This window comes from Halichoerus grypus, chromosome 14, assembly GCF_964656455.1.
Source record: "Halichoerus grypus chromosome 14, mHalGry1.hap1.1, whole genome shotgun sequence".
Taxonomy (NCBI): Eukaryota; Metazoa; Chordata; class Mammalia; order Carnivora; family Phocidae; genus Halichoerus; species Halichoerus grypus.
In genome coordinates, this window is record NC_135725.1 from 26261703 (window position 1) to 26284476 (window position 22774).

The window sequence follows — 22774 nt, forward strand, 5'->3', positions numbered from 1 at the left end:
GGGAAACCAGCCAGGCAGGTTCTATTTGACCTAACTATCGAGAGACTGCCTCATCAAGAGGACAATATCTCCCTCAAGCAACATAATGGGGGATTGCATTCCTAATCAAGGACAAGACAGTGAAGAGACTACATGTATGGCCAACATGGTGCCATGAAATAAAGCTAAAACATCTAAAAACTTCCTATTTAAAATACTGAAATAATGCCCCATGTCCTCTAAAGTAGACAATATAAAATATAAGATTTGTGATACAACCACAACCCTTCCGTGCTCCATGCATCCCTGCTGGTATCCCTCCCAACAGGAAACACAATGCCCTAAGAGCTACCTGCATCTTCAGTCAGTTCTTACTACTACAAAGCTTCTCCTTTACAGAGCTGAAGTCTGTATGTGGCGCCCATCATCCTTACTCTCCTTCAACACACAAAGGACATACAAAAACCTCACAAAACCTAAAACCACCATGCTGATTTACAACTACGACACATTAAATGGTTAATGATTTTATTAAATGAATTAAATGACTGCCTTAATATTGTCTTTTAAAGTTCTCTAATAAAGTTGGAACTAATGCCTTTTTCTTCTAATTTCCCTGGAGCAAGCAGGGAGGGTCTTAAACTATTTTAATGATAGAATCTTAAAATGATGGTGATGACAATTCTTGGAACTGTTAAAGCTTAGAGAACATTTTTCTTTGCCTGTGTCCTTTGTTTGAAGCCTTGTACAAGGTCAAATTCATGGGACACCTGTGTGTAGGGGATGAAAGATCCCAGGGCTCTACTGCAAAGCCAAACATATAGGACACTAGACTGATTTGAAAGGACAGTAAAAGGGATGTTAAGACAGTAACCACACCAGCAAATAGTCAAGGACTGAGGTACACAAATGAGTGGACTCGATGACAGGAACAGAAAAAGAAACTTTGTTTAAAATTCTGACTTGATAATATGTTCATGTTTTAAGTATAGTCTAAGAAAATTTAAAAATCAAGTTAGAACTCCTATTTCTAGAAAACCTCAAACAACTCTGCCAACTCTAATAACTGACATGCTAAATGAAATATGAAAAGATATTTTAAAGAACGCACTGTTGAATCAAACCCAAGCTGAGAGACTTTCTACCAAATAACTGGCCAGAACACTTCAAAAACTATCAACATCATAAGATAAAAACAGATGGTTTTGGGTTAAAGGACCCTAGGGAGGTGTGACAATAAATGTAGTATATAATCCTGGATTATTATATCTTGGACCAGAAAAGGGATATTAAGTTGGACAGTTCACTAAATTTGAATAATAGCATTGTATCAATATTAATGTCATTTCAATAACTGTACTATGGTTATATAAGATGTTAATATTTGGGGAACCTGGGTGAAAGGTATATGGAAATTCTATTTTAAATTAAAATCTGTTTTCAAATTGAAAAGTTAAAAATTTTAAAGACCGTAAAATGCACTGTCTATAATGGCAATAGAAGAAGGAATCTGTGAGGCCAAACGTGGAGTGAAAAGTTCCAACTCCTGAAGGTAATAAACATCAAAGCTAGCTCTGCCCTGAGGACTTCTGAAGCCTGAAGACACCGGGCTTCTCCCTTTACAGCTTCCAAAGATGCAGAGGGACAAAAACTAAAGACGAGGGCTCCACTCTGGATGGTAAGTCCAGAAGGGGACTCCTAGATAGAGCTGAAACTCCCAAAGGCTTGTGTCCTTGGATTAAAGGTAATGGAGAGGAAGTCTGCAGTGAAGATGGGACAGCAAGAAAGCCTAGTGGTTAGACCAGGGAGGAGGACTTCTTAACTATATGAGACGACCGTGCAAGGATACAGTTAGAACTCACATTCCCTGTGTGATCCAAAAAATATCTGAAGAGAATTTACGTTATTAAAGAGGTGGTGATTTTGTAGTGCCCTTGAGACTGATAGAGGCAAACAACCCCTAGTGCAGTACTGCTCTAACTCAGGCCCCAGAGGCTTCCTGCACAAAACACAAGGAAAGAAGGTATCCTAAGGACAGTCTGATAAAAGAAATACAAGGTTTTCAGATACTGCAACTGGAAGATAAAAGTCTGATACATTTAAAGAAATAAAAGATGTTTGTAAACATGAGCAAAGAATAAGAAAGTTTAGAAATGAAAAAATTTAAAAAGCATGAATTAAAGAACAGATAAGGCATAGCTGAAGGAAAAATTGGTGAACTCGAAGCTGTCTGAGGAAGTCATTCTGAATGTAGATCAGGGAGGCAGAAATGGGTAATATGAAAAAAAAGGGTAAGAGACATGAATAGAATGGTAAGATCTAACATTTCTGATCTGAGTTTAAGAAGGAATCAAAATGGGAAGAAGCATTATTCAAAGATATCTTGGCCGTAATCTCCCAGAAGTAGCCTTGTCAGATAAAAAAAAGGGGGGGGAACGGGGGACGGAGCTGTTAGAACAGTGTGGTATAGTGTGAGTCAGCAGGGAAATCAATGGAACAGAAAGTCTGAAAAGTAGACCTGAGTACATACAGAAATCTATTTGGTAAAGGTGGCACCTCAAATCAGTGGCTTTGAGCTGGTGTTTGGCCAATTGGACAGCCCTTAGGAACAAGAAAATTGGACCCAACCTTGCGCCACAATACCTGAATACATTTGAAATTAGAGATCTAAATGTAAAATATAAAAACATGATGATGATCCTGGGAAAATGGTGATAACAGTGGCATAGTTTTTGAATTTCAGGGTCCCTACATAAAGTAACTACACTGAAAAACTCAAATCAGACATTTACAAGAGTAGATGGCAAGGAATCCTGCAGACCCCAAAATACAAGCAGAGACAAAGACAATGGCCAGTGCCTGTACGCTAACACTGTCTAGGAAGAAAACAGGAGCAATGGAGCACCTGATAGACCTGAGAACAGAACAGGATAACCCCAAACAACCGAAAGATTTACACCCGAAAGTACCTGGGCCAATGGACAAACTGCAACTGGAAAGCAGGAGACTTTCTGCTACTCCCGCAGCAGGTGGCCACAAAGTACTTTGCTATGGTAAGGACTGAGGGGCCAGGGGAGGCTGAGCCCCATGAACTTCTGAAACTCATTTGCCAGGACTCCTTTCTGGGGCTCCTTCCCAGGTAGAGCCCCACGGGGGTAGGGGGGAGGAGAACAGCTGAGTGTGGAGGAGAGCCGTGGCTGAGCAGGACAGGAACAAGAGACAAAGGACCTGAAGGTTCAGATTAAAGTGGGGAAGGTCCCACTGGCCAGAAAAGATGGGACAACCTGAACTTCAAAAAGGGTAATAAATACAATTGAACGAAACCCATCAAATAGGTTTAAGTCCACTGAGTTTGCATTTTAAGTATCACCCTCAGAGGATGACAGGGAAGTAATTATTTTGAAAATGGGTAAATAAAAAGAATCAAGCATTTTTATCCGGCCTATGTTATAGAACTAAAACCACTGACTTGCCTATTTATAAAAATATCCTAGTTAACCAATGGAATAGAAAAAGCTGAATTAGAATACCATGAATGAATTAATGAAGGTACTGAACAACTGCTACTTATATCACAAAAAGAAAGGTGTTCCTTGCCTCCTGATGAAAGAACACACCACTGCCTCCCACTTTACCAAGGGCTTGAGCCCAAACCTGAACCAAGCCTCTGGATATCAGCTGCCAATATTTGGGAAATAGAAAGGAAAAAAGAACATACTAAACGGCACTATGAATGTACAATCAGCACTATACGGACTGTGGAAAACTCCAGGGCAAATGGAGGAAAGGAATGGAGGGGGAACCTGTAGACTAAGAGACATTTAAAGAGCTATCAATTTTAAGAAAACGGGCAAAACTAAACTGGTGTCCAGGGATGCCCACTTGAGTGATAAGCCCATAAAGAAATGCAAGAAAATGCCTATTAGAAAGGTCAGGATAGGGTGCTATTATGGGGAGAGACTGGCCTCTGGAGGGCTGGTCAGGTTCTAGTCCTTGAGGTGAGTGGGGACACAGTTACATGGTATTTACCTTCTAAAGACATTTGCTTTGTGTGGTTTTCTGAATTTGTGTTTTACTTTTTAATAGAACTAAAAGAAAAATGTGAAAGCATACTTAAACACACAGATGAATTCCTTCCAACACTAGATGGGAAAACTTGCTATGATTCAATACCCAGAGGCAAGAAAAGAAAAGACATAAAAGTTTTGAAACATTCACATGGCAAAAAACACCATACATAAAACCAAAACACAAACTGGGAAGAAGTATTTACAACTTATACCACAGATAAAGGGCAATCTCCCTAGCATATAAAGAGCTCTTAACAACTAGGAAAGGAAACATTAAGAATCTGATAGAAAAATGCGGGCGCCTGGGTGGCTCAGTTGGTTAAGCAACTGCCTTCGGCTCAGGTCATGATCCTGGAGTCCCTGGATCGAGTCCCGCATCAGGCTCCCTGCTCGGCAGGGAGTCTGCTTCTCCCTCTGACCCTCCTCCCTCTCATGCTCTCTCTCATTCTCTCTCTCTCAAATAAATAAATAAAATCTTTAAAAAAAAAAAAAAAGAATCTGATAGAAAAATGAATTTTAAAAAAGGGAACCATGGGGGGCGCCTGGGTAGCTCAGTTGGTTGAGGGTCTGCCTTCAGCTCGGGTCATGGTCCCGGGGTCCTGGGATCGAGCCCCACGTCGGGCTTCCTGCTCGGCGGGGAGCCTGCTTCTCCCTCTCCCTCTGCCCCACCCCCTTTGTGATCTCTCTCTCTCTCTCTCTCTCTCGCTCGCTCGCTCAAAAAAAAAAAAATTCTTAAAGAGAACCATGAAACCACATGATACTACAAGAGGATATGTGGCAGGGTGACAGCATTAGAAAAGTCACCATCAGACAAGGGTTTTCAATGGACGCTAAAGCCACACCATTTCAAAGCATCCCCTTCCACATGACTTCTCAGTTACAAAGGGAAAATGGCAGTGCCTTAACCAGGCCGTCAACCTGCCCAGGCCTGCCTCCTGGTGGGAAGCAAGAAGAGCACACTGCAGCTGCAAATATCATCCAACCTGAATCCAATCACAAGCCAATGGAAAATCCAGAATCTGATACATCCCACTGGCCCAGACCCTTTAAAATTCAAACTGATACAAAGTGCTACTATAAAAAGCTGCCTAGAAGTACCGTGCAGATGTTAGGGCTTCTTGATTGCTGATAACAGAGTGATCAAGTGGTGACCTAGCCATCTGTTGGGAAATCCCTAGATGTCACGAAGACAAATCCTCCAGCCAACACCTGAGGGCTGGAGCCCCCTAAACACACAGACCTTCTGAAAGGTCTTCACCTTGGACTTCTCAACCCTCCCCTCCCTCCACGGCCCCATGTTCAAAGGCTTCTGGATTGGATGGATTACTTACAACATTAGTGCTGGGATTCAGTGTTTAGTCACTGCGAAAGTGAACGAAGGACCACAATGTGAAATTCAAGGCAGGCCCACCGCCTCGGCACACCTCTTACCGTTCAGGTTTCTGTCGTTCCCTGCGAGGGCTGCCTGCTTATCTGTTTCCGATTCTGCCTCATTTTCATCCATGTTGTAGTCCTCCTCTCCTCCTAGCTTTTGCTGGTGTCTCCCTGTAAAATGAGCACAGGCACAGAGAACACAACCCACATGACTCTCTCGAGGCCGCAGGGGCCCAGAGCCCAGGAACTGGGGTTTTTCCCAACAATCAGGTCGTCTTGCGACCTCTCAGAGAACGGTGGACACTTGTGTGCCTGCTGCCGGTACAAACAGCTGGTGCGAGTTCTCCACTTCCCTGGCACCCCCGCTTCAACGGAGTCCATAGAAACCGTGGCCCTCGACACAGGGCTGTATTCTGGGCTGGAGCTAGGGAAATGAGCTAATTAACCCCAAATCCTGGGTGGTGGTTTTTTTTTTTTTTTAAAAGACCATCAACTCGAGGTTAAAGGAAGGCGCTGCTGTTGCTGGAAACAACAGGTTTCTAGTTAATGACGGCACCTCCTCAGAATGGCTTGTGGCTCTGACAGAAGCAAATGGAGAGGCTACTGGGTGCCAAAGGATCTTCCACCATCCCTACAGAATTAGATCATGCATCACCACATTCAGCCCTGCAGAGAACCACCACCAGAAAAGATCAGGACAAAAGGCGTTCAAGAGACATATTCATAGGCTTTCCTGTGAATGTCTTTTATACACATATAGGTAGGTAAACAAAATCTTTTTTTAAAACGCGGGTCTGGGAGAGTTGGCTCTAGTTACATCCCCCTGCACTCACTGCCTGAAGTGGAGGCAAAGCCCACACCTTTGGGCCCTGCCGCTTTATTTGACAGCTGCACCAGGATGACGTGTATCCTGCAGGACCTCAAGCCAATCCTCAGATACTACCCTCTGTGGCCAGTCTGAAACCTGAGTGCCACTGGATTGGCCACCAGAGTTTCCTCTTCTTTTTAATTCTTTAACCGAAACCTTGTGAGAGCACAGTCTTCAGAAGGAGAAACTCAAGTGCAAACGAGATCTGGAAACGGTGATTTCCACAAATAGGCACATTCCCCCACTCTTGTTAGTGGTTCGTCCCAGAGCACAGGTATCTTCCCTTCACAAGTGTTCCTGGCTCGGCTGGGAGTGACATCTTCCACAGCTTTTAGGGACCCAAATACATCCCAGAATATTGTGTTGATCTCAGTTTCCCCACACTTTTATGTATCTTAAAAAAAAAAGTCCACCAAACCAGATAGGATTCACAGGTCACTTGGCTGCCATGCTCAAATATGCATGAAACCCCATCTACCCAATCCCATTCACTGGGCACTGGTGGTGACACCACGTGCGGGTGGAGATGCGGACACACAGGCAGGGCACAGGGTCCAGTGCGGGGGCTACGTTCACTTGATGCTAAGCACCCACCTCAAGGCCTTCCACCTGAAAGCCCCCCCAAACGCTGCGGACTCCCTGTGAATATTAATTCTGACAAATCCAACTGCTGGTGAGCGCACTGCTCTTCCCTCCCTCCTCCTACATGGTAACAGAGACCCAACAAACCAGAAGAACTACCAAATCGCAAACGGGCTTTCACAGGGGCCCTTCCAGCATCACACGAAGAGCAGTGGAAAGGAGTCAGCAGACAGCCCATTGGAGCAGCTCACCCACCTTCCTCATCAGCATCCTGCTCCTCCTCCTGCCCATCGGGGATGACAAGCTGGTCCCGCTCCAGGTCCTCTGTGTCCTGATTTTCTTGGCTCGCCGGCATCACTCCTGGCACCTGTGGCGTTCGGCCAACTGCTTCAGCTTCTCCAATGCCTCTTCCACCCACTGGTCGGCCTTCCTCCACAGCCTGCTCTTGGCCTGGCTCCCGGGGCAGCCCCAGGCTGTCCCTTGGAAGCTCCTCACTGGCGACCTGAATCTCGTTGATTTCCTCTGTACAGAGAACACAGTTAGCTGTGACTTCACTAGCATTTAGTTTAATTAAAACAAAAACAGGGGCGCCTGGGTGGCTCAGTTGGTTAAGCGACTGCCTTCGGCTCAGGTCATGATCCCGGGGTCCTGGGATCCGGTCCTGCATCGGGCTTCCCCTGCTCTGTGGGGTCTGCTTCTCCCTCTCCCTCTGCCTGCCACTCCCCCTGCTTGTGCTCTCTCTCTCTGTCAGATAAATAAAATCTTTTGAAAAAAAAATTTAAAAAAATAAAAACAAAACCCCTCATAGCACTCAATTCCCAGAGTCTTCCCAAGGGCTGGATGGGGAGCAACTGGGTAACTTATTTGGTGACTGCAAAGACTGCAGGCTTCTCTATACCTGCAGCTCATCTTCAGAACCATAAGAGAGAAGTGGTTTAGGAAAAAAGTCTGGACAAGTTCTCCTGATTTCAGTGACAACCTATCAGCTGAAGTGATCTGACCCTCCTGTGTGTCTGGACAAGTACTTGGGTGCAGGGCCTGCCAGTCTACCAAGGACTCACTCCCCAGAGACACAGCAGCCCCCGTTCCCAGGACAGCTGCCCAGGTCTCAACCATCTCCCCTATCACACAGTCCCAGTGATGTCCTCAGTAAGGCACAGCCCGGACCTTTACACAGCTGCCAAAGAACAAGGCACTCGCTTTACAAGGATGACAGTAAGACAAGGAAAGCCCTAGGGCCCCAATTCCAGGTGCCCAGAGAGAACTTCACCTGCCTCCGGCAGCCCAAACCCAGCTCACCAATTGCCTCCCACAAGGATACTCTGTCATGAGGCCATGTGCAAAGATGTTGGACACAAACCGCCACGATGGTTATTTTAGAGAAAGCTTAAATGCTTAATCACTAAGCTTCACTTACTTTTCTCACCTTGTCTCTTCAAATCCAAAGCCGCCTCAGAACTGGGGACTGGTGTCTGGGGCTCACCATTGCTGGGCACGTTTCCTTTCACTTGAGGCACCTCTGCCTGGGGCAGGTCCGCTTCCTGTGGCCTGGGCTGAGGCTCACTGGGGGCTCGGAGCTGAAACAGGATCACACAACAGCCAGGGCTCTATGACTTTACACCTCACAACAAACCCAAGCAATGCAATGGACATCCTTCTGACAAAACACCAAAACCCTGAGAAATGCCACGATCTACCCCAATTGTACCATGCCATCTGGCATAAATCCAAAGCTCCGATGTTACGATCTCCCAGAAAGTACTTTCAGTAATGGATTAACAAGTAGGTTTCTAACGGTCTGATTAACAAGGACAAGGATGACCTGAATGATAAACCAGACCAGGCTGACTTCTATAGAACACTGACCCAACAAGAGCAAAACACATTCTTCAAGTGCACATGGAACATTCCCCAGGACAGATGTTAGGCAAGGAAACAAGCCTTAACAAATTTGAAATAATTGGAGAACATACTTTGTATGATGTCAATCACAATGGAATGAGATTATCAGTGACAATAAAATTTGAGAAATTCACAAACGTGGAAATTAGACAACATACTCCTAAATTAAACCAATGGGTCAAAGAAATCACAAGGCAAATGAGAGAGTAGCTTGAGAAAAAACAAATACATGACATACCAAACTTATGGGAGGCTGTTAAAGCAGTGCTTAGGGGGAAATTTGCAGGTCTTTATTAAGAAAAAAGAAAGATCTCGTATCAGTAACCTAATCTTTCACCTTCAGATACTGGAAAAAGAAGAGCAAACAGAACCTAAGAAGGACATAATAAAGGTTGGAGCAGGAATTAATGAAATACAGAATAGAAAAACAATAGAGAACATCAATGAAATCAAAGTTAGTTCTTTGAAAATTTGAACAAAATTGACAAACCTTTAGCTAGATTAACCAAGAAAAAGAGAAAAATTACTAAAATAAAAAATAAGATGGGATAACACTACTGAACTTACACAAATAAGAATATTAAAAAGGAACACCATGCATAACTGTATGTCAACTGTGATGACTTAGAGGACATTAGGCAAGTTCCTAGAACAATACAAGCTACCAAAACGGCCTCAAGAAATAGAAAATGTGAGAGGCGCCTGGGTGGCTCAATCGGTTGTGTCTGACTCTTGGTTTCGACTCAGATCATGATCTCATGGGCCGTGAGATCAAGCCCCACGTTGGCCTCCGCACTCAGCCAGGAGTGTACTTGAAGATTCTCTCCCTCTGCCCCTGCACCAGCTCCCTCGGTCTCAAATAAATTTTTTTTAAAAATAGAAAATGTGAATAGACTTATAACAAGAGATTGAATTAGTAACTTAAAAACCTCCCCCAAAGAAAAGCCCAAGCCCAGATGACTTCACTAGTGAATTTCACAAAGCATTTAAAGAATTTATTAAAGAATCAATACCAGGGCGCCTGGGTGGCTCAGTTGGTTAAGCGACTGCCTTCGGCTCAGGTCATGATCCTGGAGTCCCGGGATCGAGTCCCACATCAGGCTCCCTGCTCAGCAGGGAGTCTGCTTCTCCCTCTGACCCTCCTCCCTCTCATGTTCTCTGTCTCTCATTGTCTCTCTCGCAAATAAATAAAATCTTAAAAAAAAAAAAAAAATTAAAAAAAAAAAAAAAAAGAATCAATACCAGATCTTCACAAACTTCCAAAAAAAAAAAAAAAATGAGAGAAAGGAATATGCCAACTCATTCTATGAGCCCAATATTACTGGATATCAAAACCAAAAACATTACAAGAAAACTACAGGCCAATATCTCTAACGAATATAGACACCAAAATCCTTAACAAAATACTAGCAAATCAAATCTAACAACATATAAAAGGATTATATACCATGACCAAGTGGGATAAATCCCATGAATGCAAGGTGAAACATCTAAAAATCAGTTAGTGTAATACCATATCAATAGCACAAAAGACAAAAAACACATGATCATCTCAACAGATGGAGAAAAAGAATTTGACAAAATCCAACACCTCTTGATATAAGACACTCAACAATTAAGAACAGAAGGGAAGGTGGGTGGCTCAGTCGATGAAGCGTCTGACTTTTGGTTTCAGCTCCAGGCTCCAGTCATGATCTCAGGGTCATGAGATGGGCGCCCCACCTCAGACTCTGCGCTCAGTGGGGAGTCTGCTTGAGATTCTGTCTCTCCCTCTCCCTCTGCCCCTCCCACCTCTCACACGTGCTCTCTCTCTAAAATAAATAAATCTTTAAAAAAAAAAAACCACAAAAGAACAGAAGGGAACTTCCTCAATTTGATAAAGTCCATCTATGAAAACACACAGCTAACATCAAACTTAATGGTAAAAACTGAATGTTTTCCCTCCATGATCAAGAACAAGAACATCTGTTCTTCCACTTCTGTTTAACACTGAATGGAGGTTCTAGCCAGGGCAATTAGGCAATAAAAAGAAACAAAAGGTATCCAGATTGGGAAGGAAAATGTAAAACTCTCTCTCCTACACCATATATAGAAAATTCAAAGGAATCACGTACCAAAAAATACTATTAAAATAAAGTTCAGCAAGGTTGCTATATAGCAGATAAATATAAAAAAATGAACTGTATTTCTACACACTAGCAATGAATATGAAAATAAAACAATTCCACTTATAGCATAAAAAATACAAATACATTGAACAAAAAAAATACAAGACTTCTGTAAACTACAAAACATTGTTTGAGAGATTTTTAAAGGACTTAAATAAATGGAAGGACATCCCACATTCATAGAACAGTAGACTTAATGTTAAGATGGCAGTACTTCCAAACTGATCAACAGATTATATAATTTCAAATTATATCCCACCTGGCTTTGAAGAAATTGATAAGCAGACCCTAAAATTCATATGGAAAGTCAACTGGCACAGAATAGCCAAAATAGTCTTTAAAAAGAACAACGTTGGAGGGGCTCCTGGGTGGCTCAGTCAGTTAAGCATCTGACTCTTGGTTTTGGCTCAGGTCATGATCTCATGGTCGTGAGATCCAGCCTCGCATCAGGCTCTGTGCTCAGTGGGGAGTCTGCTTGAGATTCTCTCTCTCTCTCTGCCCCCCCACCCCCCCAAGATAAATAAATAAATCTTTTTAAAAAATTAAAATTTAAAAAAAGGTGGCACCTGGGTAGTTCAGTCAGTTAAGCGCCTGCCTTCGGCTCAGGTCATGATCCCAGGGTCCTGGGATGGAGCCCCACATCGGGCTCCCTGAACAGCTTGCTTCTCCCTCTCCCACTCCCCCTGCTTGTGTTCCCTCTCTGTCTCTCTCTGTCAAATAAAATCTTTGTTTTAAAAAAAATGTCTACATGAATATTCATAGCAGCATTATTCATAATAAGCCTAAAACTAGAAATAACCCAAATACCTATCAACTGACAAATGAATCAACAAAATGTGGCCTATCCACACAATACTATCCAGCCATAAATAGGAATGAAGTATTCATACATGCAGACACGTGGATGAACCTTGAAAGCATTACACTAAGTGAAAGGATACAGACACAAGAAGTCACACAGCATATGATTCTACTGATATGAGTATGTCCAGATAAAGCAAAATAGAGACAGAGTAGATTAATGGTTTTCTAGGACTGAATGGGGAGAGCTAATGGTTATGGGGTTTATTTGGGGGAATGAAAGTGTTCTAAAATTGACTGTGAGGATGGCTGCACAATTTTGTGACTATACTAAAAACCAACAAATTACAACTATTATATGGGTGAATTGTATGGTCTGTGAATTATCTCTCAATAAAGCTGCTATATTTAAAACCAACCAACAGATTTCCTGAAGGCTTCGAGCAGCGGCTTCACGGGCCGAACATGAACCCGGCCTACGTGGGCGCTCATCAGCCCCGCCACTGACCAGCCCTCCCCATGGGGCTCAGGGCTTCCAAAACAGAACAATAGCAACTCTCTCCCACGGTGGCTGTGGACTTTAAATGAAGAAACCCTGGTAAAGCTCTGAGCCCAAGGACAAGGCCAGAGCCCAGCATGCCCTGTCAGAGTCGCGGCGTCCTGGGACTGGCCGGCGTGTCTCAGCTCCGGAGCCAAACCCGCAAGGGAGAGCAGAGATAAGAGCAAATCAGACAGCAGACAAGGGAACAGAACGCCTTCTGCAAGCCGAGGCAGGAAAAAACCCAGAATTACCTGCTGGCTTTGGTCCTTCTTTTCACTCAGGTCTCTGGAAGCAATAGCTTCATTTCCCTTTTTAGTGACTTCTTCTATTCGCTCCTCACACTGCTCCTTCAGCTCTTTCATCTGACTGATGCACTGGCTCCTTTGGTGAAAGAAAGCAAAAGGAAAGACAAATATTTAGGGATGTGTCTATACAGCAAGTATTTCCTGCCATGACTGTGGCGTCCGCCATGTCAGTAAGACAGAGCTCATCTTGTTCCTGGTTCTGGCTCTTGATATCAAGAGGGCACATAAGGCATGTGGGTTTTAGTTACTAAATGGCAAGAAAACTGGAGTTTGCTGAAACTTACTACAAATTTGTCACACTGTTCTAAAACAGGTGAACTTCACTGGTTAGGAAAAATAATTTTTAGGGACGCCTGGGTGTCTCAGTTGGTTAAGCATCTGCCTTCGGCTCAGGTTGCGATCGAGCCCCCACGTCAGGCTCTCTGCTCATCGGGGAGTCTGCTTCTCCCTCTCACTTTCCCTCTGTGCTCTCTCTCTCTCTCTCCCCCTCTCAAATAAATAAAACCTTTAAAAATTTTTTTAAAAATACAATCTGGCAAAATAAGAAATATATATATGGTCTTGTCCCCAGCTATTAGCACAGAGCTCCTAAAGCCCTTGGAATTTCCGGAGTAATGGGTGGGTCTTCTGTCAGTCAAAGGAGCGCCTCTGGACCACAGCTGAGTTTATGCTGTGCTGGCTTACACAGCCTTAGGATGGGGCTGGTGGCCAGAGGAACCACCCCCATGATTACAGGGCTGGAACTCTCAGCCCCACCACCACCTAACCTCCAGGGAATGGGGACAGTAGTGATGGAATTTATATAGTAAAACCTCAGATAAAATCTCTGGGTGATGAGGCTTGGCAAGCTTCTCAGTTGGTTAACATCAATGTACTAGAAAGGTGGCACCCCAATTCCACCAGGAAAGGAGCTGTCTCCCCTACAACTGCCCTACAACCAAGACTCTACCATATAGCTCTTCCTGAGATATAGCCCTTATAATAAAACTGTAGTCATGAGTACAGCATGACTGTAACTCACATGAACTCTTGGCAGAGTTCTGTGAGTCATCCTAACAGAATTACCAACCCTGAGGGGTTCAGGAGGCACTGAACTTGTAGCGAGGAGGCAGAATACAGATGCCTTGGGGACACCTGGAACTTGTGGGTATCATCTGAAGAGGGGAGAGTCTTGTGGGACCCAACTCCACCAGAAAAGGAGCTGTCTCCCCTACAATTGCCCTACAACCAAGATTACCATATAGCTGTTCCTGAGATACAGTCCTTATAATAAAACTGCAGTCGTGAGTACAGCACTTGGCAGAGTTCTGTGAGTCATCCTAACAGAATTACCATCCCTGAGGGGTTCAGGAGGCACTGAACTTGCAGCGAGGAGGCAGAGTACAGATGCCTTGGGGACACCCGGAACTTGTGGGTATCATCTGAAGAGGGGAGAGTCTGTGGGACTGAAAAATGCAATGACCAAAATTAAAGAACTTAAGGAATGAGTGCAAATAGCAGAATGGAGGCAAGATCTTTGAACTGGAAGACAGAACAACAGACATTACCCAATCAAAGTAACAGAGAGAAAACAGACTGGGGGAAAAAAAGAAAAAAACAAACAAACCTGCTTGGGGGATCTGCATGACTATGACAGAGATCTAACATCCCTGTCCTCAGAATCCAGGAAAGAGAAGAAGACTTTCCCAGCAGGGCCCACATAACTAGTCACCTTTACAACCATGCCCAAAATATTACTCTTCACTCATCTCGGGGACCACAGGATACAGTCTGCCTCGCCCAGACCACTCCGAGCTCATGTCCTCCTCCTTTCCAGCACAAGTCCTAGCCTCCCTTCTCTACTCTCCACTTGGTAGGATTCCATTCTAAATGACCTTCCCTAAGAAGTCTTTTTTTGGGTAACAGATAAAGATTCATGAAAATGACTGTTTAAGAACAGTATCTAAAGGCACTTTCAAAAAGTGGGTAAGTTAGCGTATCAGGTTTGGCTGGGTGAAACAGAAAGGGCAAGTGATAGCCATCTGCTTCTCCCTCAAATCAAAGTCTGATATAGGTCGCCCAGCGCCAGGATGGCAGCTCTGAGTCATCAGGGATACAGGCTTCTCTTTCTGTTTCATGATCCTGGCACTGCTTTCCAGCCTCATGATCCAAGATGGCCACAGTGGCCCAGCCATCTTGCATGAGTCCCAGGCAGCAGGAAGGAATGAGGGGGAAAGGTAAAGGAGAGGGGTTACAGTGGACTGTCCTCACTTTCAGAAGCCTTCCTACAGTGCTGTGCTACCATTTCCTTTCCCCACTGGCCAGAGCTTAGTCACGGGGCCATACTTAACTGCAAGGAGGGTTTGGAAACGCAGGAATTACACTGGGGGAGAAAATAATGGATCTGGATAAGCAATGGCCAGTCTTTGCCATAGGCAGTTTTAAAAATATTTTGAGCCACAAAATATTAATAATTGCATATTGTCCCAAGTTGAGACCATATATACTATTATTATGTACTATTCTGTTAACTAGATCAGTAGTTAATTAGATTAGAATTGGAGACACCAGTATGAACTTATGCTTGGTTTAGTATGACTACAGCTGGAAACCTACAGAAATATTCATCAATGTCTGTATATAACACAGGTTAGTACACACACAGGTCTCTTTACTCTGCAGCTGATAGGGCCCAGAAACAATCACACCCCAGCAGCAACAAACACACCTACTACCCAGATCTTGGCCTAATATCTCTCTCCAATTAAAAAAAAAAAAAAGAAAGAAGTGGTTGATGGGGTGATTCTAGGATTGGAACAGGATATACAAGGGATGAGCCTGCAGCATCTTTTGGTGCCAGATTGTACAACAAACAAAGTGCCCAAAAAGGGGGCCAGGGGCACAGTGCTGGGGATATGACCAAAGCTGGAACAATGGGAGCAAAAATTAGAATAGTACTGGATTACAACCCGAAGTCTAAAAGAAATATTCGTAAGTCCATGTTGATATAAATAACTTATTAGTTACGAAGAGCCAGCTCTACTGTGCAGGAAAATTCCAAACAGCTGATACAGACACTCGGCCCTTGGGAAATGGAGCATGACTCCCCAGTCTTTAGGTGTGGGCTGCACATGCTGACTTCCTTCCTAAGACTACAGTGCAGAGGGAGAAATACCAGAGTAACTTTATGGTGAAGAAACCAGACAAACCTTACCTCAGCAAGATAATCAAGATTAACATCAACAGCGACAGGTCATATGGGTGGTATGTACCCCTAATACAAAGTAATGAAAGTGGCACTTTACCTCCGTGGCCTTCCTCCCAGAAATGTGCTGCCCCAGTTTAACCATGAAAAAAACACCACATAAATCCCAACCAGAAAACATTCTACAAAACACCTAACCAGCACTCCTTAAAACTATCAAGATCATAAAAAATAAGTCTGAGAAACGGTCATAGCCAAGAGGACTCTAAGAAAACGTGAACAGACGGAATGTGGGGTCCTGGAAAAGAAAAAGGACATTAGGGGAAAATTGAGGAAACACAGATAAAGTAGGAACTTTAGTTAATAATGATGTATCCATACTGGTTCATTAACTGAGCCAAATAACACTCAATGTCAAGTGTTAACAGTAGGAAACTGGGTCTGCAGTATACAGGAACTCTTATGATAATTCTGTAAATCTGAAACTGTTCCAAAATTTAAGATTCATTTTTTAAAAATAAAAATAAAAAGGAACTGAACTGGAGGACGCCCAGCCAGTATCAGAGAGTTGTTGATGGAGCTCATTGCAAAGTCAGACTGAGCCCCCATTTAGCTAAGATAAGATACTCTGAGGCATCACTGCACATTTCAGCCTAGAATTTAAGAGTATCTTGGGTGTCAGGGTTGTAAAGTAATTGAGAGAATTACCCACTTGTACACATAAGGAAGCTGGGAGGTGACCAGGGTCAGAGAGAGACAGAATGATAAGGCTGAAAGCAGAAGCCCGACGTGGGGTTTCCTGGCTCTGCGCCGCTCTCTTCTGGGTCACAGGCCCTTCAGAGCCAGCTGTGCGGCACTCAGCCCCTAAGTTTGTAACGTGACCTGCAGTTCAAAGGACTCTGTGGGTCTCCGTGAACCACACGCAGAGAAGGGCATCAGGTATTGCAGAAAGAGTGAAAGACAGACTTCTGGACCTTGGACAGCATACAGATCAAGAGAAGACTTGCTGAAAAGTTCATTCAAATAAAATTCTCACACACACACAAGTCACAGGTGGTAGACTAGTCCACAGTAGCTTAAACACAGAGACATCTATATCCTGAATGTACTAAACATGCCAGTTCACTGTTAGCAGACGGTACCCCGGAAGCTCAGGACCAGCCCATGAACAGGGGCAGAGCCATTCCTGAACCTTTAAAAACCTACAAATGGGAAATCTGTACTGTTTTCACCTGCTCTCAGCCCTGCCAAAATCAAGTACAAAGAGCCTCTCTCTCCCAGCCCTGCGGGTGAAGGCCAGCTTTCCACATTCCAGCTCCACAGCAGGAAGGGAACAACCTCAGAACGAAGCTCAAATCCTGCGACTCAGTTCATGTGGACGGTGATGGTGTGACTTCCCGAAGGCCTCAGGTGAGCTTCTGCTTACATGCACATGGTAACCGTTCAGTCATCAACTAGAGCTACACCGCAGAGACACACAGGACCTGCCGCCAGGGTTATTCTAACCGGTGCGATCGATGGGTGGAGTACTGAAAATGGAATGTACGCCATACGGGAATCTATGAAGGTGGGCGACCCGATCATCCAGGACGCCAAGCATCAGAGCAGTGCTGTTCTACTCCAGTAACAGCTTTTGCAAACTATTTCCTCATGGCGTGGAAAGGAGATGACAAGCAGTTCACGTGAGAAACCAACCCTAAGTGCTTTGGGCAGAAAGCCTGCAAGGCAGCGTGTGGACCAAGAATGACCAAGAACAGTGATCACTTAGCGATGTCTGCCGCAGGTGTAGGAGTGAGAAGCGGGGACGCTGATATGGAAGAACTAACTTCCGCTTCAGGAAACCTGGCCTTGCTGTCAGCTCTCTGACTCCCAGCACTGCCTTCTATAAAGGGTTTAGACCCAACAGGATGCTTTCACAGAGGGTGTGCAGGGAAGCTTCTGATGTCCCACAAACTGAATGCACAACTTTGCAGATACTGCTAACAAGGGGTCCGTACCTTTTATCAGATTCTCAAAAAGGGTCTATAATCCAAAGGCAGTAAGAATAACTTTTTCAAGCTTCCAACATTCCACGAACATCATCCCCAGGAAACACACTGTATCCGGTATAACACTTTGGGCACAACTACCTCAATACTGACATCAGTCAGAAAGAGTTTCAATCTAGCCATCAACCTCCTAAGAGAAAAAGGGCGAGTCCAGCATGCCTAGCCATTCTGCTGTCTGCCCCGACATGGGGTACAGAACCGCCCTCCCTGTCACTGGGCCTGGCGGACTGCTCATTTCCAGTTAGGTCAACATCTTCTGGGTCAATATTTATCAAGTGAGGCCATTAATGGCTTATCCTATTTCAATGAATGGAAGGGAAAGTTGTGTGAAGGTATCTTCTAAGGATGAATGATAATTAGACTGGGGCCGTCTTCATTTTCGTCTGAATGTACCTTGTTGATTACTAGCCTAGCTCAGGGGTTCTCAACTGAACACTACCGTGTTTGAGGCCAGAGAAAACTCTGTTATGGGGCCTGCCTGTGCATTGCAGGATGCTGGCCGCAGGTCTCTGGACATTGCCAAAGGTCTCCTGGGAGCAAAATCGCCACCCAAAATTGAGAACCACTGGCCTAGCTGAAGAAGGTTCCAAATGCATATTTTCTAATTACTTTTCCCTTTGTATTGACTGTTGGTGCATGTCCTCTGCATATTTATATATTTGGGGCTTCTTGGTTTTAGTAGTATTTGGTTTTAAAGTGATCAGGAAGATATCACAGTGAGTGGACAATCTTTTGGAAGGACCTCAGAATCCCAATGAGGGCAGTGGGGTGAGGAAACTTATTCAGAAGGCAATTAGGCAATTTATGACACTGAACCTACAGCCGAGTCCTATTTTAGAAGGAAATAATCCAAAATAATAATCTTGAAAAGTTACACACATTGATATCAGGCTAGTTATAATAATCAAAACTCAGAAATAACCTAAATATCCAAAACAGGGAAATCATGAATTAAATTCCATGCCTCCACAATATTAACCAGCCATTTTTAATGATACTACATTTTGGAGCACTATGGACTTTTATTTATACATAACACAAGTTAGTGGAAAACAATGATTTAAAAATGTTACCGGTGACCGCAATAATGTGAAAAATCCATATGACCTTGGACATGGACTATGGAGAAGTCAGCAAATGGAAAAGAGGATTGGGCTCACAGGTGGCTGGTTGCTTCTGAATCCCAGAACCCCTGTGCCTGAGTCATGCTGCTTTTATGGGGGGGGAAAAACACACAGACTAGAACTTATTCTCTGCTCTCTAAATTGATTTTTACTATCTTACTATAGGGTTTAGCTAACCTTTTGAAAGTTTCTTGTTTTTTTTGGTCAAAAAAATTCTCTGAGAAGTAAATGTGTAGGGTTTTTGTATGCAACTGAAGTTATCATCCTTTTAAAATGGACGGTCCTAACTGTAAGCTGGGGAGAGAATGGGCAGCATGGGGACTACAGTTGCTAATAACATACACCTGGAATGTGCTGAAAGCGTAGATCCTAAGTGTTCTCACCACACATGCACGAAGATTATGGTTAATTAGCTTCATCGGGGACATGATTTCACAATGTAGAGGCATATCAAAATTTCATGTTTTATACCTTAAATATATACAATAAGTATCTGTCACTCATACTTCAATAAAGCTGAAAAATAAAAGTGCTCCATTCTCACTGCAGAAATATGGAAAGACACTAGAAGTCTCACGGAAACAGAATGTCCACATGCCGACACCCAGAGATAAATCACTGATAGGATGCCAAGACGCCTCTCAGTCTAGGCGGTGGACACGGGGCGCGTCTGAGCACTTCTGTGCTCAGACATTTTTAAAGGCTCTCCATTATTGACTTACCTGGTACACCTGCACTTTAAAACTTAACGTGACTTTACCGAGCATGTTGGTAAGTCATTTCCCGCCCAGGAGCACCGCCCTCCTGTGCATCCTGTACCGTGAGCCACCGGCTAACCCTCTCACCCAGCTTTCTGAGGCACGGCTCACGTGTACACAGTAAGGTGCACTGGGCCTCCTGCAGAGCGCCAACGTGCCAGGACGGGAAGGGCGGGTACAGCGCACAGCCCCCCCCCCCGCTCACCCCCATGGCAGCCCCCCCGGGGGTGCGCCCCGCACACGGAGGCACGCTTACAGGTCGTAGGAGAACTTCCGCTCCAGGTTGGTCTGGTTCCTCTGGAACTGGAGCACATCCTGCTGCAGCCTGCCGTAGTTCTTCTGCAGGGCCTTCAACTGGTCTGAGGCAAGAGGACGGCCCAGAATCCGGCGGGTCGCGGGCACGGCCGTCATGACAACAGCAGACGCGTCAGAACACAGTGGGTAATGGCACACAGGAGGGTAAGGGTGGGGAGGAGAGAAGGATGAGAACAGTCCAGAACCGTGGAGGAGCCTTGGGAATCGGCAACCCAACTGGAATCTGCACCCTCTTTTCCAAACCTCTCTCTTAAATCGTTTTGACCTCTGACCTTTAAAATGCGTTAGGAGGTTCTGTTCAGGTGTTTCTTAGACATCCTAAACCCTAAGCTGTCCCACCATGTCCCCTGGTCCCCAGCAGATTTACCCTTCAGCCTGTGAAACATGGATTTCAACATCTGCTCAGGTAAGCAGCCACTCATGGCGGACCCCCGTCCTGGGCCTCCAGGTTACCTGCCGGCCGCCCCCTCCTCCCACTCGTCCACACCGGCCATTCCCGGAGGCCCGTGCTCATCCAATCACCCCACCTCCCCTGCCCCCATCTGGGAAACGGCAGCCTCCCTGAGGAGATTCATCAGCCAGTCCTGCTGCCCTGACCTCTCGGCTCCTAAAAGCCTTGCAGAAATAGCAGCTGCTGACCAAGGGCCAGACCAAGGCTGCCACAGAGGTGACAGCAGAGTGGACACAAGGCCGCCACCAGGGCCCGGGACTCAGCCCCGGACACACACCCGCATCCCCAAGGTTCGTCCCCGTAACTCTACACCTACAGGGCTCTCTGGGGGGAAAATGAAATGAAAGTGAAGGACTCAATGAAATGCCAAACACACAGCAACAAGGCTCCATCTCACAAGCAGTTCTAGGAGATGCTCGAAGAGTTAAACTCTAGGGTCGTAGAACCACCCAGGGCGCTGGAGGCTGAGGCAGGGGACCGACTACAAAAGGTTAGGGGGGCACTTCCTGGAGGGACAGGGTCTGGTTGTGGCTGTGGTGGTCCAGGGGACTGTGCATTTGTCCAAACACAGAACTCTATACCACAAAGGGTACACTTTACTGGGTGTAAGTTACACCTCAATAAACCGCACATTTAAAAAAACTCCCATAATCAAACCAAGTATGGGGTGAGGGAATACTGCTCGGCAACAGAAGGAATAATCTACTGACATCCACAACGTGGATGAATCTCAAAAGGCCAGACAAGAAAGGGGAGCTCTACAAAGCCCCCGGCAGTCCAGTGACCCACGTAACTTCGTAGAACCCTGAATCTCCCCTACTCATAGTCTTAGAACCAGATGTGGAACGAGAATCCTAGGCCAGCACCGTCCAGCGGAACTACAAGGCAAGACACGTAATTTTTCTAGCAACCACATTTCTAAGATCTAAACCAGGTGTATTATTACTTTTAATAATACATTTGATTGAACCCAACAGCTATGCAACATTATCATGCTAACACATAATGAATATAAAAAAATCATGAATGAGGTATTTTATATTCTTTCATACTATGTCTTTGAAATCTGGTGTGTACAATTAGAGCACATCTCAATCCAGACGTTAAATCTGCACTGGGAATGCTTGATCTGAATTTAGGTTTTCATCAAATGTACAGTTAAAAAATAGACTAATATGTAAGTTGTAAATGCTTAGTGCTCCCAATAACAGAGCTGAGTTTCAGTCTCTAACTTAAATCACTGAAAAATTACACAAAAATTTAAAATCCAGTTCCATCCCACTAGCCACGTTTCAGGGGTTCACTGGCCACATGGCTCATGGCCACCACTCTGGATGGTGCGGCTCTAGACAGACCTTCCCGTCCCAGAGGCAGAAGTGAGGATGCAGGGCCCGTGGGAGCTTCCTACCCCCGGCAAAGGTCGGCCTCATGGGACCCCCTTTCACCAGGCCCCAGGACCACCCAGGGCCTGCTGAGCCCCTCAGTCACAGCCGAAGGGGGAGCCAACCACAGAGGGGCTCACCCCGTGACTGCCCTCAACCACTGCTTCCCAGGGCCTGACAGAAACCAGCCCTGGCTGCCAAACTGAATCAGGGCAGCAAAGAAATGGAATTAAATTGGGCTAGATAATTTTTATAATTTTCATAAAGGAAATCTGAATTCAGGGTGGCCCATTTAAAACAAATCCTATATATACCACACATATTTTATATATATGTGATAGGTGATCTGTTCGGTATACTTCTTAACCTACCAAAAACTGAGAATCTGAATTCTGTACCTAACACCTTACAATGTGTTCAGCAACATTTTTAAAAGGAAAAAGCTCTTTAAGGAACTGTAATTTGGCAAGAAGAATACAGTAAAGATTACTCAATTACTCGTGATCTTACCCATCATTAGATTAGAATGAGAGCCGCTAGAGAGGGACAAGAGGAAAGGCGGGCTTTTCCTAAAAGCCCTAACATCTGGTGTAAAGGAGGGGATCAGAACTCACCTTGCAGGGTTCTGATGAGCCTCTCACCTGTGGTGATATTATTCACCAAAACAGCCTGCAAGGAAGATAAACACAGAATGAAACGTGCCCGCAACCTAACAACTTAGAAGAGCCTTGATAAGACGATCCCGTTGGGAAAAGGGAGCAGCAAACCCCCCCGCCACACCCCAGCAGCGGCTGGAGGACTGGGCACAGCTCTCCCGCTGAGCTCCCAGATGCCACTGCAGCCAGAAAAGGCGCTCACACGGGGAGAGGTCTGCTGTCCCAACAACAGCCTGTAACCCGAGCAAGGGCTAAATGGATCCTCT

The 22774-nt window shown here is 44.9% G+C and overlaps 1 protein-coding gene across 2 annotated transcripts in view; it reads right to left on the reverse strand.

Moving 5' to 3' along the window:
* GOLM1 (golgi membrane protein 1) overlaps positions 1-22774 on the reverse strand; it is a 52959-nt gene that overhangs the window by 231 nt on the left and 29954 nt on the right. Inside the window, exons 4-9 of one of the 2 annotated variants that reach the window (XM_036097675.2) lie at positions 22467-22521; positions 19961-20063; positions 12537-12666; positions 8300-8450; positions 7129-7395; positions 5481-5594 (exon numbers count right to left, since the gene is read on the reverse strand). In XM_036097675.2, coding sequence (XP_035953568.1) covers positions 5481-5594; positions 7129-7395; positions 8300-8450; positions 12537-12666; positions 19961-20063; positions 22467-22521 — 820 coding nt within the window. Of the gene's footprint in view, positions 1-5480; positions 5595-7128; positions 7396-8290; positions 8451-12536; positions 12667-19960; positions 20064-22466; positions 22522-22774 lie in introns of both variants that reach the window. The other variant, XM_036097672.2, reaches the window with a different exon arrangement.